Source organism: Schistocerca serialis, chromosome 10 (genome assembly GCF_023864345.2).
Source record: "Schistocerca serialis cubense isolate TAMUIC-IGC-003099 chromosome 10, iqSchSeri2.2, whole genome shotgun sequence".
NCBI classification, from domain to species: Eukaryota; Metazoa; Arthropoda; class Insecta; order Orthoptera; family Acrididae; genus Schistocerca; species Schistocerca serialis.
In genome coordinates, this window is record NC_064647.1 from 250,508,787 (window position 1) to 250,527,704 (window position 18,918).

The following is an 18,918-nucleotide window of genomic DNA, read 5'->3' on the forward strand; positions in this document are numbered from 1 at the left end:
AGCACCCAAAATGTTACCTCCTGAAGTCTAAATAAGGTTTCAGGTGTATTTCATCTAACATTAGTGAAACAACATGATCTGATTCACAAAGAAACTGGAATTTCTGTTTTATATACATCACAAAATTGCCACCTAGCTGCTCAGCTGCTGGGTTTGTTTGAAAATGTGAACAGATTTTATGCAGGATATTAGGATGAGGTAGCACAAGATACTGTGTAGTTCTTATGTGGCGATATTGAAAATAGAATACTACAAAATATAATACAGTCTGTTGAGTATCTGTAATGGCTCTTGTGGACTCCCATTAGATTCAATTGCTCACATAAAAATTTTATTTTGTTACTTTCACCCTCATCAAAATGTTTTGCCATATCTTTCAAATAATCAGTAACGAATAGCAAGTGGTCTTTTCCAGTGCTACCATTGTTTTTCGTAGTAAAGTTCTCCAAGTTATCAATAGTGTTAGTTAAGTCATTTAAATGGTTTATAGTTAAAGGGAAATTTCTTGTACTAAGTTTTGAGATTACACTTTTACCTTCATATAAAGACATACTCAGGTCAATAGTCACCACAACAGAACACCAAAGTGTAGGAATATCTTTGACGTCTATTAGCACAAAAGTTATGGAACTTTCTGACTTTATCAGATGCCAGTCATTAGGCAGCTTGATACCCACGAAACACTTAACAAAATCATTAAAGTCCACAAAATGTCTTTCCTGTTCATACTGAGCATGAGTTGCTACTCTCGCTGCAACAGCTATTTCTAAGTCTCTATTTCCTAGACGCTTTCGTCTCTCATCTCCACTTTCCCTCGAATAAGAAGCTGACGAAAGATACTTCGGACAGTTAGGCAGAATGGATAGTATGGCTCCTGTTTTAAGGCGAGGTTTTGAAAGTGACACAGAATATTTCTTCCCTGTGGAACTGTCGAAATATTCTCTATGTTTCAGAATGAGGTCTTCAGTGAAGTGGAGCTCGCAGACCTTGAAATGATGAGAAAATCTTTTATCAGCCACATGTAATAATCCCGAGGGGGTACTAATGCTAACACATGGGATTAGTCTCAGTTATCTTGAGATCAAATCGATTATTGTTCACTCTGTATTTCAGGTTAAAAGGCTAAAGCTATTCTTGCATAAGTAAATCAGTTTTCCAGTGACTCAGTAATGTATGTAATGTAGTTGATCTTCTAGAGAAGGGCATCAAATCAATCGAATTCACGTTGTTAATGAACATCTAAAGAGCGTGCTACTTAAATATGTGATTAGTTGCTCTCGCTCTCTAACTTAAAGAACACACACCCTGAGACAATCTAACTGAATTGTAAAGAACCTGAGCTTACCTTCGAATTCTGTGTAACTTGGAAATTTTCACGATGTATTGCAGATGTCCATTTCTGCTGTAGTTCAGTGCTTTTAGGAAAAGAAAACACCGCTACTCGTGGCCCATTTTCGTAATTTCCTCTGCAACGTGGAACACAACACTTATACACCATGTCGAACGATTAAATCAAATCTCAGAGTTAAACGGAGATGTAATTTCGACGAATCAACCACTATACTTTGAAAGTAAACAGAATACAAGTTTTGTTTCCCGGGTAGGTTAGCCAGCATAGAATTTCGAATTGCTTGTAAAGGTAAATCCACACAAATTAAGCACAGCATCTCACGGTGCAGATTTCTTATCGCATTTTGCTTTGTAAACGGCGCTACTTTTTCTTGCAGTGCTCCATATGCTCATTTTCAATTAAACGAACAAAGTATTCTACCGGTGCCTTTTGTTGCATGGCTGGTATGGCTATTAGATCCAGTTTTGGCCACCAGTAGCGCTAGTTGTAGCAAAATCTCTTTCAACCCGTGGCCTAGTGGAAGTGACGTCACATGGCCTACTCGTCTTGGCTGGGAGGCGTGTATGTTAGAAGGTGTTGGCCCCAACACGCCTGAGACAAATACACCGTGAGGGGACTGTCGTTGGCGAATGTCGGCAGACGGGAGCGCGGAGTACTGGAGGCAGATACGTAGCGTGAAGGACAGAGCTGTTGCTGATGTCGTGTGGGGCCGGAAGGGCTGAGGCTGATGTGGTCAGCTGGCCTCAGGGGGCGCCATTGGCACAGCACAGCTGGAGTTGACCCCAGGGCTCCAGTCAGAGCGTAGCAGCCGTGGTGCTAGAGTAAAAGAACACGCCTCACGCTTCTTTACCAACTACACATCGCAATGACGAGTGCTGGACATGTGTACAGGCTGCATCAGTGAGTTATACAGATTTAAACTTTACACCTAGTAGTCTACAATTTTGACAGCGAGCAGACTGTCCATCAGTTTAAACTTGTGGTAAGTGAATTTTCTCACAATTTTCAAGTTACAATAATTGGTATGGAGGAGGAATAGTTTAATCTGTAATGTCAGGGGGTGGGGAGGAAATCGTTTAAACATAGCACAACTGGACTTCGGGAGAGTGTAGGGTCCTCATTTTTGAATTGAAATAACATGATGCCGTATGATATTAGGTGTCGGTGGTTTTGAACTTTGAACAACAATTGTTTGAATGGTGAGGTCATACGGGAATTGTTTAACTTAGGACAGGCGGCATGGAAATCCACACTTTGATCAAGTGACTGCAAAACAGCCCTACATATCTCTACAGGACTGGGCACTTTCTAGTAGGTCAGCATCTTCGTTTCTGACACCAAAGAGCCGTGGCAATAGTCCCTGGTCATCTATCTTGGATTATGATCTTTATAGTGAGGCTGCACCAGTATCCCAGGTCCATCATCTCGCATCCTGATGTGACAGAGTTCTGTGAGTGTGCCCTGCATTTTCGACATTTTAGTAGGGCTGCACCCGTTTTCCGGTTCAGCGATTTCTTATTCTATACTCAGCACCAGTCACCTATTTCTACCACCACGACAATCTTTGGTTTTTGAATTTCCAGCCAAATTTATACTTAGGACAACAGTAGAACTTCCAGAGTGACATCACAGATGAGGGGCAAAACGCTGGGTATTTTTGAATTTCTTGCCAAAATCTGAACTTCCCGCCAAAAAAAAAAAAATTGCACTTCCTGTCATTATATAACAATTTACTTGAATCAGCGGCGTGCAGGGCGGAGGGGTCAATGATGTCATTGATCCCCTAATTTGGCCCAAGACCAGCCCAGTGTAGCTGCTTATGAACTTGATGAGAGTGTGAGGAGAGGTGAAATTCTCCCATTGTCTTAGGGAGGCACAACGTTGTTTCTGTGAGAGTAGCCATCGGATAGGACTCCAGGTAATGGCTGGCAGGGGTAGCAGGAACTGTGACGGCGCTACGACATGTACCGACATTCAGCAGCCTCGTGTGTTATCTCTCATGCGACACACATGGCTTGTGCCTCCACGAACTGTCTGCGTTATGAGGAGATATTCCTGTGGTTGGCAAGATCCCCAGATTTGTCCCGGACGGAGCGTGTATGCGACCAGCTGTCCCAGCGTCAGTATCCGGGGTATTAAGAATAAGTTACAAGAGTTGTGGACCAGCTTGCCTCAGGAGGGGATGAGACACAAGGCCACAAGGGGTGAAGTGTGACACTGATAAGTGGCCTCATGTAGTCAAGTTCTTTGTAAATTTGACGCGGTTTTGTTTGAAATAAAACCACATAGCCTCTCAACCTGTGGATCATTTCGGATCCTCGTCGCCTTCTGGGAGATTGTCATTCTTTGTCAGGTAGTGTGTGTGACATGCATCAACAGTAATTTCACCCATATGACTACGATGGTAGTGGTGCCTTATCCAGGCCGTAAAGTTCTAGGCCAATGAACGTTTGTGGCCTACCCATAACTTTGTGAGCACGCTGTCACTGAGGGGTCTCTAGAGCATTGTGACGTTGCAAAACGGCTCTGAGCACTATGGGACTTAACATCTGAGGTCATCAGTCCCCTAGAACTTAGAACTACTTAAACCTAACCAACCTAAGGACATCACACACATCCATGCCCGAGGCAGGATTCGAACCTGCGACCGTAGCGGTCACGCGGTTCCAAACTGTAGCGCCTAGAACCGCTCGGCCACACCGGCCGACTGTGACGTTGCACTGTGTTTTTACATACCCAGGTTCTGTCACATAATTACCCTATATCCAGATACAGCTGTCTAGCATTTGCTGGTAGATGAACCATACTAAATTGGGACGTGTCGAACGTGTCCATTAGTTCGAAAACCTAAGGCATCATTGCAGAGAATAATATACCAACATGTTGACATTTTACACTAGTAAGCCACCTTTTTTTTTACATATGCTACTTCATACTCCACTGAATATATATGCAAACCAATTGTTCAGAAGTATCTGTATATATACTGATGGACTTCCATGCAGGGTGCGTCTGACCTTCAAAGGTGTGTGTGAATTCCAAGGGACGAAACTGCTGAGGTCGTCGTCCCTAGACTTGCACACTACTTAAACTAACTTATGCTAACAACAACACACACCCATGTCCGAGAGAGGTCTCGAACCTCCGACGGGAGGGGCCGCGCAATCCGTGACATGGCGCCTAAACCACGCGGTCACTCTGCGTGGCTCTGCCCTTCACATTTATACTGGCTTGAACTGTATTCAAGACAATTTTAATGAAATATCTGAATCTGTGGAGGAGTTTCAGGTCATTCTTCCTCAAGAGTCGAAACTAGAGAAGTTGGTGGTGTTGAATGCTGACGTCAAAGTCACTGTCGAAATTCTAACTCCGTTGGGTTGATGTCGGGACTCCAGGCAGAGAACAGTTCATTTCGCGAACGTTATTGTGCCGATTTATGAAGGGATGCATTGTCATGCTGATACAATCCCAGTTGTTCCTGTACTGCACGTATTACACGACAGAGAAATATGTGTACATATTCAGATAGTGAAGGGAGACGAAAATTTAATAGTCATGGGTGACTGGAATTCGAGTGTAGGAAAAGGGAGAGAAGGAAATGTAGTAGGTGAATATGGATTGGGGCTAAGAAATGAAAGAGGAAGCCGCCTGATAGAATTTTGCACAGAGCACAACTTAATCATAGCTAACACTTGGTTTAAGAATCATGATAGAAGGTTGTATACATGGAAGAACCCTGGAGATACTAAAAGGTATCAGATAGATTATATAATGGTAAGACAGAGATTTAGGAACCAGGTTTTAAGTTGTAAGACATTTCCAGGGGCAGATGTGGACTCTGACCACAATCTATTGGTTATGACCTGTAGATTAAAACTGAAGAAACTGCAAAAAGGTGGGAATTTAAGGAGATGGGACCTGGATAAACTGAAAGAACCAGAGGTTGTACAGAGTTTCAGGGAGAGCATAAGGGAACAATTGAAAGGAATGGGGGAAAGAAATACAGTAGAAGAAGAATGGGTAGCTCTGAGGGATGAAGTAGTGAAGGCAGCAGACGATCAAGTAGGTAAAAAGAAGAGGGTTAGTAGAAATCCTTGGGTAACAGAAGAAATATTGAATTTAATTGATGAAAGGAGAAAATATAAAAATGCAGTAAATGAAGCAGGCAAAAAGGAATACAAACGTCTCAAAAATGAGATCGACAGGAAGCGCAAAATGGCTAAGCAGGGATGGCTAGAGGACAAATGTAAGGATGTAGAGGCTTCTCTCACTAGGGGTAAGATAGATACTGCCTACAGGAAAATTAAAGAGACCTTTGGAGATAAGAGAACCACATGTATGAACATCAAGAGCTCAGATGGAAACCCAGTTCTAAGCAAAGAAGGGAAAGCAGAAAGGTGGAAGGAGTATATAGAGGGTCTATACAAGGGCGATGCACTTGAGGACAATATTATGGAAATGGAAGAGGATGTAGATGAAGATGAAATGGGAGATACGATACTGCGTGAAGAGTTTGACAGAGCACTGAAGGACCTGAGTCGAAACAAGGCCCCCGGAGTAGACAACATTCCATTGGAACTACTGACGGCCTTGGGAGAGCCAGTCCTGACAAAACTCTACCATCTGGTGAGCAAGATGTATGAAACAGGCGAAATACCCTCAGACTTCAAGAAGAATATAATAATTCCAATCCCAAAGAAAGCAGGTGTTGACAGATGTGAAAATTACCGAACAATCAGTTTAATAAGCCACAGCTGCAAAGTACTAACACGAATTCTTTACAGACGAAAGGAAAAACTAGAAGAAGCTGACCTCGGTGAAGATCAGTTTGGATTCCGTAGAAATACTGGAGCACGTGAGGCAATACTGACCTTACGACTTATCTTAGAAGAAAGATTAAGGGAAGGCAAACCTACGTTTCTAGCATTTGTAGACTTAGAGAAAGCTTTTGACAATGTTAACTGGAATACTCTCTTTCAAATTCTGAAGGTGGCAGGGGTAAAATACAGGGAGCGAAAGGCTATTTACAACTTGTACAGAAACCAGATGGCAGTTATAAGAGTTGAGGGACATGAAAGGGAAGCAGTGGTTGGGAAGGGAGTAAGACAGGGTTGTAGCCTCTCCCCGATGTTATTCAATCTCTATATTGAGCAAGCAGTAAAGGAAACAAAAGAAAAATTTGGAGTAGGTATTAAAATCCATGGAGAAGAAATAAAAACTTTGAGGTTCGCCGATGACATTGTAATTCTGTCACAGACAGCAAAGGACTTGGAAGAGCAGTTGAACGGAATGGATGGTGTCTTGAAGGGAGGATATAAGATGAACATCAACAAAAGCAAAACGAGGATAATGGAATGTAGTCGAGTTAAGTCGGGTGATGCTGAGGGTATTAGATTAGGAAATGAGACACTTAAAGTAGTAAAGGAGTTTTGCTATTTGGGGAGCAAAATAACTGATGATGGACGAAGTAGAGAGGATATAAAATGTAGGCTGGCAATGGCAAGGAAAGCGTTTCTGAAGAAGAGAAATTTGTTAACATCGAGTATAGATTTAAGTGTCAGAAAGTTATTTCTGAAAGTATTTGTATGGAGTGTAGCCATGTATGGAAGTGAAACATGGACGGTAAATAGTTTGGACAAGAAGAGAATAGAAGCTTTCGAAATGTGGTGCTACAGAAGAATGCTGAAGATTAGATGGGTAGATCACATAACTAATGAGGAAGTATTGAATAGGATTGGGGAGAAGAGAAGTTTGTGGCACAACTTGACCAGAAGAAGGGATTGGTTGGTAGGACATGTTCTGAGGCATCAAGGGATCATCAATTTAGTATTTGAGGGCAGCGTGGAGGGTAAAAATCATAGGGAGAGACCAAGAGATGAATACACTAAGCAGATTCAGAAGGATGTAGGTTGCAGTAGGTACTGGGAGATGAAGAAGCTTGCACAGGATAGAGTAGCATGGAGAGCTGCATCAAACCAGTCTCAGGACTGAAGACCACAACAACAACAACATCCTTCCGCGCTTAGTGTTTTCTTAAGTATGGTGACGGACCATTTCCTAAGCACGAGAAACATCCCCATGCCGTAAGGCCACCTCTTCCCTACTTCACTGCTTGTAGGAGCTCACATTTTCCAGGCATTTTCGCCCAACTCAGACCCTTCCATTGGATCGCCACAGTGTGCGGAGTGGTTCGCCTCTCCACAGCACTCGCTTCCAGTCGTGCACTGCCCACTGGCGTCGCTTACCACCGACTACAGAGATCTGTGACTTTTTGGGAGCTGCCCTTTGTAACGTCCTGCGCTCAGTCACCGTGCTAGTGGACTGTTGATCTCAAGCGAATTCTTCCAACGTTCGGCGGTCCCTGTCTGCCACTACGTGTGCTCTGCCTGGTCTCGGTTCAGCTGCGGCCGTTCCTTCGCGTTTCCATTTGACAACAGTCTACTTTGGCAGCTTTGGAAGGGTTGATCTGTCTCTGGTGGATTTGCGACTCAGGTGACATACAGTGAGTGGCTGGTCCACGGTCGAAATCACCGAGTTCCGACGACCGCCCCTTTTCTGCTGTTACTGACTGTTTCTCTGTTCACAACACGCTGACACTCTACGCCTCGTTTTACACTGGCAGGTCCACCTCCCGTGACATCTAGTGGCCAATTCCGCATTACGTAGGGGTGTTCGGACGCTTTCGAGCAGATACAGTGTATATTCATATTCGTAGGCTGATAGCAGTATTATATATTCACAAATACTTCCATGCATCTGAAGGAGTTGTGAAGGAGATTCAGTTTCCGTTTGCATTTAAAGTAAACTCAGTATTCCCAACTATCTACAAAACTGTGCGTAGGACGTTCTGCAGCGTGCACTGCACTACGCCTCAGTGGAACGCTTTCTTCCTCAGTGGCGAGTTGTCCCAGTATATGATGCCCTTAGATACTGAATGAAAACAGGAAACGTAAGTCAACTTGTAAGAAGAGAAGGACGACAGTTAAAAAAGTAAAGACGATAAAACCACTTTTCGAGCTCAGAGACTTTTTGTGTAGCCATTCCGCTCGTTGGGAGTCCCTGTCCTAACGCAGTCTACTTGTTAAACTAAACGGTCTCAATCAACAACTGCTTGACTGCCTTCACACATACATACACGACTACAATTTCTTCATCCCAATCGCTGTGCATTTTTTCAGCTATCACCGAAAATTTCCAAGTTTTGTGTAGAAGCTGCGAATGAATTTTACAGACTGAATTGCATGAAGCAAGACCTATTTTCTTAATTACCTTGCTTACCTTAAGGACGTCGGTCTTTCTTTTCAGACGCTGGTATTCTCTGTGTGGCACCTGGAAAAGAAAGAAAGTAAGAAACTTTGAATGAGACGTGATGTGTAGCGTGAACGATTATGCGAATGCCAAGAACCGCAAAGACGGCAACATGGAGAAAATCACGAGACGGCACAAGACATTGGCAATTAAAGTAGTGTGAAGTAGCTCAGTTCGTAGGCATAGCAGAAGAAAACGTACAGCACAGAGTTAACCGCGAGAAATATTTATACAAGGTGGATTGCTGGTGGATGCTGATTGAAACAAATGTGCAATGAATTTCCCAGTCCGTTTTGAACCGTCCGATTGATTTTGTGCGCCGTTGATTTAATGTGGGTGTGATTTGAGTGCAGCACATCAGGCCGGAGATGAAACCACAAGCAAGGCAAAGCGTGGAAGGAGCAAAGTCTTGGCGATCTCATCTGCTGGAAAAGTTGTGGTCTGTGCTTTCTGGGTAGCACTGAAGACTCGCCTGGACGAACTGAACGGAAAAAAGGCCGAAGAGAGGACTGGTTTGCAAAGGAAACTGAAATAATTTTTCTTCGGTACAACGTACCACCACAAAGTTGCTCTTTGCAGTGAGGAAAAAGTATGGATTTGACGTACCAATTGAAAACATGCGCGGAAAAACGGGCTAACCCTCAAACGTAAAAAGTAGTGTGGTGTTTAGGCGTGAGGCCAATGTCAATTTTGATAGTTCCCGTACACAGCAACAGATGGCATCACTTACCTCTAAGCTTTTACGTTTGAGGGTTAGCCCGTTTTTCCGCGCATGTCTTCAATTATTGGCCCAACCAACGTTTCGACTACGTTCCCAGTCCCCTGATTTACGCTTATTGCTACATCTACAGAAATTACTGGCTGGGAAACATTTTGATTCCAATATAATGGACCAGCGGGCGATTATTTTAGACAAAAAGCGCGCACCAGGAATGGAGTTTGGCCACTGGAAAAGCTGTACACTGTGCACTCAGCTAAAAGCGGACTGTGTCGAGAAATAAGCGCGTTCTCATCTATGAGGCCGACAACTTGAATGTATACATTTATAAAAATCACTGTATGTACGTTCCATATCTCCAACGAAACCACTAGATCGATTTCAACCAAACTTGGTAAGTTTATCTTTACTGTCTGGAAATAACTACTGTAAGAAAAAGAACCCCGTTCCTCTCACAGGGGCTGGGGTGGCAGTGAAAAGGGAGTGACATATAAGCATAGCTGAGGAATGTCTGGAGCAGTTTCAACCAAATTTTGTACACGTATGACTCATTATCTGTGCAAAAAATACTGTGGGCGCAATACACCCTTGACAGCCCTAAGGATGCGGTGTGAACGAGAAATATTATATAACGACCGACATTACTGTCGAATCCCTAGTTTTCAGGCTCGGTAGGCTCTTTGCGACAGTGCCGATGACAGGCAAATAAAGCGACATAAAAGCACACATGCGTAATGCCTGAAGCGATCTCAACAGAGCCTGGCGCACCAACACTCGCTGCCTGGGGAAAATTAGTGTTACACTAAGGCGCCCCTCACACCGTTGTGGCTGAGGTAAAGTATAACTAAGGGACGCGCTGGGCAACGACATATGCGCAGATGCGGAAGCCGTGATGCGGTTTGCCGCATCCTTACCGTGAATGTTCTGACTTAACAACTATCTTGCTTATACCATTTCTTTGGGTCTGAAACTATTTTACATCGCCACAAAAAAGGGAGAAAAGCGCACAAAATGTCACATACATACGATATAAGACCCAAAGCTCCTGAAGATGGATTTACAGGATCCGAAATGCCGCAGTAATAATTTAAATAACTGTACTTTGTGAATTATGCCGGAATTCGTACATGGGCCTACATCCATTTAAATGGACACAGTCAACGCTATTTCCAATATAAACCAACAAGACCTACTTATTCTCGTACCGATTTGAAAAAATTGTTACTAATGAGAAATCCTCTGCCTGCAAGAACGGGACCAACGCCGACTGAATAGAATCGTTCAAAGTGAGAGAAGTGCAACCCTTCCGCCAACTGCTGCAGATTACAATGCTGGGATATCAACAAGCGTTAACCTGAGAACCATTCAACGAAACATCACCGACATGGGCTTTCGGAGCCGAAGGCCCACTCGTGTACCCTTGATGACTGCACGACACAAAGCTTTACGCCTCGCCTGGATCCGTCAACACCGAAATCGGACTGTTGGTGACTGGAAACATGTTGCCTGGTCGGTTTCAAATTGTATCAAGCGGATGGACGTGTACGGGTATGCTCATGAAATCGTGGACCCTGGATGTCAGCAGGTGACTGTTCAAGCTGGTGGGCTCTGTAATGTTATAGGGGGCATGTGGAGGTGGAGTGATGTGGAACCCCTGATACGTCTAGACAGGGCTGTGACACGTGATGCGTACTGTCTGCACACCTGCATCCATTCGTGTCCACTGTGCATTCCGACGGACTTGGGCAGTTACAGCAGGACAATGCGACACCCCACACATCCAGACTTGCTGCAGAGTGGCTCCAGGAACACTCTTCTGAGTTTAAACACTTCAGCTGGCCACGAAACTCCCCAGACGTGAACATTATTGAGCATATCTGAGATGTCTTGCAACGTAGTGTTCAGAAGAGGTCTCCACCCCCCTGTACTCTTACGGCTTAATGGACAGCCCTGCAGGTTTCATGGTGTCAGTTCTCTCCAGCACTACTTCAGACATTACTCGAGTCCACGCAACGTCGTGTTGGGGGCACTTCTGCGTGCTCGCGGGGGCCCTACACGATATTAGGCAGGTGTACCAGTTTCTGTGGCTCTTCAGCGTAGAAGCCGTGACACTGAACCGTAATGGCGGCCACAATTTCAAACATATATAGCATTATTCAACACTGTAATTAACTAACAACATTTGTTACACACGGGAATTCGTTATTATATGCCTCAGTTCTGCATGAGCGACCACAGGCTGGACGTGGGCCAGATTCCTGGAGGCCGGACTTCTGAGGGCCGGCTTAGCGGCTGATTACTGTGCTAACACAGACAGTTTTTTCTTGCATGTACATACATTAGTTCGTCAGAAGAAGATAACTTTCCGGATTAAAACTGCGACTATAACATACATTTGTTTACACTCAAGCTAATACAAAGAACAGGAACTTAAATACATTTTCCACTTTTCAGTGAACACATAGTCCGTAGTGGGGCGATCACTCTGCTGTAAAAATAATTCAAAAGCGAAGATCGCTTAAATACTGTTTACTGTATAACCGGTTTCAACACAATAAAGGTGCCATCATCGGATCTGAATGTAGCTTAACCATTTGGATATAACGATACATGAGGCAGACCAGCTGATATAGAAATCATTGTCACAAAAATTAAGAAACAACTGCTCTCCTGGTCATTCTTTTCCATAAGACATGTAAAACCGAAGTCACAAGGTCAAACTATTTGGTACATGGCCGTTGCTCGACTGACAGCGGTCGGTATGTGACAATGATTTTATATCAGCTAGCCTGTCTCATATATCGTTGTATCCAAATGGTTTATAAATGTCTATCTACTTCCAGATCCGATGATGGCACCTTTAGTGTGCTGAAACCGGTTATCCAGTAAACAGTATTTAAGCGATCTTGGCATTTGAATTATTTCTATTTTTCATTTTATTTCTATTAGGTTGGAGCATAAGTTGGTACAGTTTTTCTGTAAGTTTAATAAACACAACAAATACGCATAACAGACACTCTAGTCATCAATAGCATACGCTCCTTCACTATTTACAACAGTCTGCCAACACTGGGGTAACTTTTGAATTCTGCGACTTAGAAATCATGTGGTTCTGAAACGAAGAATTTGTCGAGCCGTTTACGGAGCATATTTTCATCCGCAAAAGATTTTCCTTGAAGGCTGTTCGATAGGGAGCAGAAAAGGTGAAATTCTAAGGGCGCAAGATCAGGTGAATAACGCAGACGCGCAATGACTTCTCCCACCAACTCCCGTATAGAGTTTTCTGTCCGTCTAGCAGGATGCCAGCGGGCTTTGTCGTGGAGCGGTGTCACTTCACGCAGTCTTCCTGGTCGTTGTTCTTGGATTACGTCTCAGTTGCTGACAATGAATGTCAGCAGTGGTGGTTACACACTCAACACTGCCACTGTTCCACCAGATGCACAACATTATCTTTTGTGGATGCGCGCAGGTCTTTGGAGTCTGGAGAGGTCCCGAACAGACAGACTTCGTGAACTGCACTGGAATATTGGCCATCTCTGCAGTGACTATTCCTTCACTGAAGATGGCGACCACCTGAAATTTGGCCTGGTGCTGCAATCTCTTGCACCATGACACCCATCCCACCAGTACGCTAAATGAATTTTGTGGTATTCTCTAACATTTTCCATGGTTTTCCCGCAATTTGAATTGCTCATAAACTTGTAATAACCTGTTTGAACATGATACGTTGTGAGAGCCCTGTGTTCAGTGATTACTCTTTGAGCCAGTAACGCTGCTTGAAGGAGATTCCACAGGTGATACTAACAAGTTGATCCTTGGTCTCAGACATTGCTGGAGGTTTCTGCAATGAAGAAGATGTCGCTGTTTGTTGCCCAGCGTTGTGAACAATTTCGGAATGGAACTGTTTAGGGTACTAGGCGCACCAGAGATTGTAGCAAGTCACTGTGCACGTCATACAGACGGGTGGGGTAAGTCGGTTATACCTCCAGAGCATATCCCTCACCAGCATCTGCAGCAACATCGTGGACATTTGCCTTCAATCTGGTGACTTCCCCTTTGGACACCCATCGAATCGCTCCAAATGGTAGATTTTGTTGCACGGTTTGCCTACAGAGGTTGTTTACGTCAAGGTAAAAGATGTAGCTTAAATCGTCAGATAGCCCGTACTCGTCCTCACTCATTCAGGGGTTATTTGCCTTAGTGTACCTATGCATGAACTGGCTGCAAATCCCGAGCAGCTTGTCAAATAGTAAAGCATAAAGTAGTCTGACCCTTCTACTATTCAAAATTAGCCAGTCAGTGCCCCAATCACTTAGACTGTTGCTACTCTCCCAGGGCGAGAAGAAAGACTACATGTCGATAAAAAATCACGTCCTGCCTACTTTCTGTCCTAATGTCGAAATATTACGGTACATGCCGTTTTTCTCGTAGATGTCTCGATTCGTTTACCAAGCGTAATTATCTTGAAATGCACGTCACTGACTGCTGGTACATTTGGAAACACCTATCGAGGATAAACAGTATTAAAGTTTAAGACTGACCGCCGCTGGGAGCGACGGTTCTTCGTCCAGTACGCTGACTTGGAGTGCCTCCTGGCTCCTGTGCTGTGCATTGAAGACGACGCCACCTCCTCCCAGACTAACTGCACAGGACTGCACGTACCGCATACAGCATCATGTCAAGTTGTATGCTCGAATGACTCCAGTAACAATAAATTCGAATCATATGTCGCGGATAATGCAGCAAGATGGTTGCTCGATGAGCTCGAAAGAAGTGCATGGGAAGTTGACGGGATTTATCGCAATAATTCCCTACTATCAGCTTGCAGGAAAATGGTGGCTTGTACGAGCAGGTGGTCGAGTCGAGACGCCAATGTCATCTAAAGGGGAAGTTCCCCACGATGCTTGCAACTTGAAGCAGCGACCGCCACAGCGCCTAGCCGCCTGCTACCACAATTCACCACTTGGCTGACTTTGTTCACCAGGGTCACGCATACTGATGACGAGGAGGGAGGCCTTCCCAGACAAGTACCTGGGTTCGACGGAGAGGCTCCACGAAACCACATTACTTGACATATCGCATTCTCCAATAAACTAACAGGCAGCAGCATAATCACTGCGGAGTATCAGCATGCTGTGAATGTTTACCAGCGTTCGGCATCCCTAATTTAGGAGAATACGCAATATTATGCATGAAAGCAGATGTAAACCAGCTCGTGGAGAAGTTCTGGACTGTATGCCTGGGCACATAGTACCTGGAACCTGTCCTCTATTACAGCGCTTTCGTGGTATGAAATGTTAATGAAGAAATGTGTCAGCATCAAACTATTGACCGATGTTGTCATACTGCTCTTCTTCGAGCGTTGGATTTGCAGTGACTTTGTCACTGTGTGCCCATGTATGCCAAGGTGAATAAGACACAAACGAATGAGAGCAATTACAGACCGTCTGACAATTTAAGTTAAATCCATTACCTGGATGTAAACATCCTCTACAGACAAACCACGCAGCAAAGTCTACCATTTAAAAAGTTCCGATGGATGTACAGATCGCCAGATTGAAGGAAAATGTCCTTGGTGTGGCTGCAGATGCCGGTGAGGAACATGTCCTCGAGGTAGAACTGACAGTTCCCAACTATTTACATGACGGGGACGGTCACTTGCTGCTACGTCTGAGGCGCCCAGTCCCACGAAATGGCTCCATCCAGAAGCTGTTGACAATGCTGGGGAGCAAACTGTGACATATTCTTCGTGACAGAAGCCACCAGCAATGTCTCAGGTTAGGGATGCAACTTGTAGGTATCACTTGTGGGATCTTCTTCAAGCAGCGTTGCTGGTTGAAGGGGTACATTTGTGTAAACACTCAATGGAGGGCTCTTGCAACATGTGATTTTGAAACACAATTTTACAAGTTATTGAATAATTCAATATTCGGAAAAACCGTGGAAAATGTTAGAGAGTATCGTGAAACGCATTTACTTTTCCGTTGGGATGGGCGCTATGGCGCAAGAGATTACATTGCCAGGCCAAATTTCGAGGCAGTTAGCAATCTTCAATGAATGACTACTCACTGTGGAGATGTTCAAGGTTCCACCGTAGTTCACGAAGTGTGTCTACATCAGTATGTGTCTTTGGAACCTCTCCAAACACCTCCACTTTCACTATGACTCAAACGTAACAGATAGCAAATTATTTTTTTTGGATACGTGCAGTTTCATCTACTGGGTGAAAGGTTTTGGTTCATATGAAGTAATTAGGTATAATGACGAAGAATTCGACACATCTGTTATGCGGCTGATAATCCTTTTAGAGTAACACCACAAAGCAAAAAGGTTCTCAGTCTGAGGAAAGACGAGGCGAATGGTTCGCAGATTGTGGAATATGTAGGGCTTAGATCGAAGATGTACTCATACCACACAGGTGCAGATGCCACCCGGAGGCAGGCTAATGTTGCTTCAAAGGCTCTCACGACGGCGGATTACGAAAGCTGCCTACTCGAAGGCTCTGGTGAGCTTCACCAGGTAATCATTCAGTTAAGAGGTCACGACGTACATACTGCACGGAAGCTGCGAGCAGGGCTATCCCACCATGACGACAAATGATTCCCCAGTGGGGACAGCATCAGCCACTACAATACTCTCACTATTCATTGGACTCATTGAGTGTGTTGAAGTGATTTTTTTTTGTTAATAGTTGATGTGTACGTGCGATTGTGTACAGAATAATCGCATGAACCAATGTCATTGTTTGCTTGTGTGTGTGTGTGTGTGTGTGTGTGTGTGTGTGTGTGTGTGTGTGTGTGTGTGTGTGTGTGTGTGTGTGTGTATGTGTGGATGGTTGGGAGGGCGGGAGGGCAGGAAGTCGTAGGTTTTTTACATCCACTGCTGCTAGTCCTCGTCTCTCATAAGTATTCTTTACATAGAAAAAATGATCAGAAGGAAATGATTAAAACGTAAGTACTGCATACAGAATGATCAGAAAGAAAAATTGTAAATATTGTACGTATTAAATGACGATGAAACCAATCAGAAAGAAAATGTAAATATTGAATGAATTAACAATGTATACAGAAACAAAATAGGAAACGTCATATTTAGTTCCTCTTCTGAATACTAGCTTTAGTGTAAACAAATGTATCTGATAGTTATAAGTCATCAGAAAAGAATAACTTTGCAAATGAAACCAATGTCTCTGTGTGTGTGTGTAAAAATTAGCTTTGCAAAATATTCTATATAAGAAAAACATAACATAGTTAGATAGATCATAAGAAAGAAATAGCTTTGTAAATAAAAGAAAAAAAAATTTGGTGAGCAACAAAAAGTTATTATAAAATTTGTATTGGAAAAAAGAAATTGTAAATAATATGCCAAAAAGTTAACTTGTCACATAATCGTTATTATTTAAAAGCCATTACGCTATAGATGCTCAGACATAGAATGGAGAGCCCTGCACGCAGTTGGGCTACTATTGCAGATACGCTGATGACACGTTGTGGTTAACAGAAGGAACTAATGATGACACAGATGCAACTGTAACACAGTTCAATAGTGAATATGCAAAAATAAAATTTGCGGTTGAAATCTGGTATGCCAAGTTCCATAAATTTCTTCAATCTACATATCAGGAATGAAAAGAGTAAACATACCATACGAATTTTTCGAAAGAACGCTTGGTACACTGATGTCATTTTAGCTTACCATTCTAACCATGGCAGTCAACATAAAAATGCCTTTTTTAACTTTACCATTAATAGGCTATTTAAGCTTCTAGTATCAGATTACGAACGAAAAACAGAATTTGAGGTTATTAAATACATTCCAAAAATGAACAACTATCATAAAGATAATGTAAATAACATTTACAACAAAGTAACAAAGGCAAGACAACTGCAAGGAATAAATGTTGTGACTAACAAAGGTAATGATGGCAACAAGACGTTCATTACGTTGCCGTATTATGACGCTATTAGTACCAGATCTATTTCTAAAAATCAAAACGATGTCGTTTCTTTTCCAAACGAAAGTAAACTTGGTCATGTGCTACCTAATGAAATACATGAAACTAATTTTCTCCACGAATCAGGAATATACAAATTATAATGTCCTACTGCAATGAATGTTACGTAGGGCAAACTGGGAGTAGGCTTGAGGTCAGATTACGTGAAAAATTGACATTAGAGAGGAGGGACAGAGTTGAGGAATGAGATTTCGCAGCCCGTCGCGTTGACACAGGGTGCGGCACTCTAGCAACCGAAGCTGCTACACAGGCGACCGATGGCGGCAGAGTTCTGGATCTGCTAGAGGAGGAGGAGACGTCCTCGTGACACATTGCTCAATGAGCGGCCAGCAATGAGAAGAACCCATTTTCTTTTTTCGAAAGCCGCCTAGTTGGCAAAAACAAGGGGCTTTCACAGGTCCGCAGAAGGACACGCAACACCTCCTAAGTATGGCCCTGCGTAATGCCGTGTCGTAGCTCCTTAAGTAGGGACAGTATTCGTAGCTCACAACCCATCTGTACTACCACTAACACCAAACCATGTTACGTATGTTCCTATAATAGACAGTGATGAGCTTTATAAGTAAAATTTGTACGTTGTATTCCTTGACATCGTAACACTGGTTTATACTTGACAACCAGATAAGTTACTTTTTGTAATATAAGCCCAGTTGGGAGGGATGATTATGCACTCAATGTGTGACACGCATCTACAATGTATAACCTGTTTTTCTTTTAATTAGTACTGATTTTAGGTTTTACACAAAACAAATGCTATTACTATTTCAATGTACGCCACCCATTTGTGGATTGTTCCTTCTGGTTTTGTGATAATTGCTGAGTGTATTTTAGTATTTCCGGATGCCATTGTAGTTTATCTCAAGCTACTATATTTTATTTTTTAAATATTCTTTAAAGAATGTGGTACACAAATGACAATAATGAAGAGGGCGTTAATTACTACTGACGTCACACACTGAGGTTAGCTACATGGTAATATAGGCATCAAGCTCAGTTTAACTGTTTGTTATCTGTAATGGCAGAGTGGTACCACGTGCGATTTTATTTACGATGAGCCATGATGACTTGGATATAACTGGTACATAAATTTATGTTTTACAAGCTGATGTATTTGTGATCTACTTTTAATTTATATTTTGATGTCTGATTCTCAACTTGTCATTTCATTCAAGTAGCATTGAAGGTAGCTACACAGTAGCTGAAATCGATCTGCAATAAACAGATTGCATCTCGTAAGTAATATGTTGTAGAATTTACACAAATATCTAGAGGTTGTAACCACAAATATCATTATTTGATATTAAGTATAACAAATTCTGCCTATAATGTTGAGGTTTTGATAAATAATCTATGTACGATGGCACTGGACCGGAATACTTCCACAGCACGCAAGTTATAATACAAAACGAATGAAATACGAGAAGGGTCTAACTACCGACATATAGTTTTCTGTCATTTTATTGTAACAAATCGTAAAAAAAGCGACGCGTTTTGAAGAGACTCTCAATGTACCGCTACTATGAAACA

At 42.9% G+C, this 18,918-nt stretch overlaps 1 protein-coding gene across 5 annotated transcripts in view; it reads right to left on the reverse strand.

Moving 5' to 3' along the window:
- Positions 1-18,918, reverse strand: part of LOC126424866 (uncharacterized) — a 436,545-nt gene that overhangs the window by 86,319 nt on the left and 331,308 nt on the right. For all 5 annotated transcript variants that reach the window (XM_050087693.1, XM_050087692.1, XM_050087694.1 and 2 more), the window contains exon 6: positions 8,630-8,680. In XM_050087693.1, the coding sequence (XP_049943650.1) occupies positions 8,630-8,680 (51 nt within the window). The remainder of the gene's footprint in view (positions 1-8,629; positions 8,681-18,918) is intronic.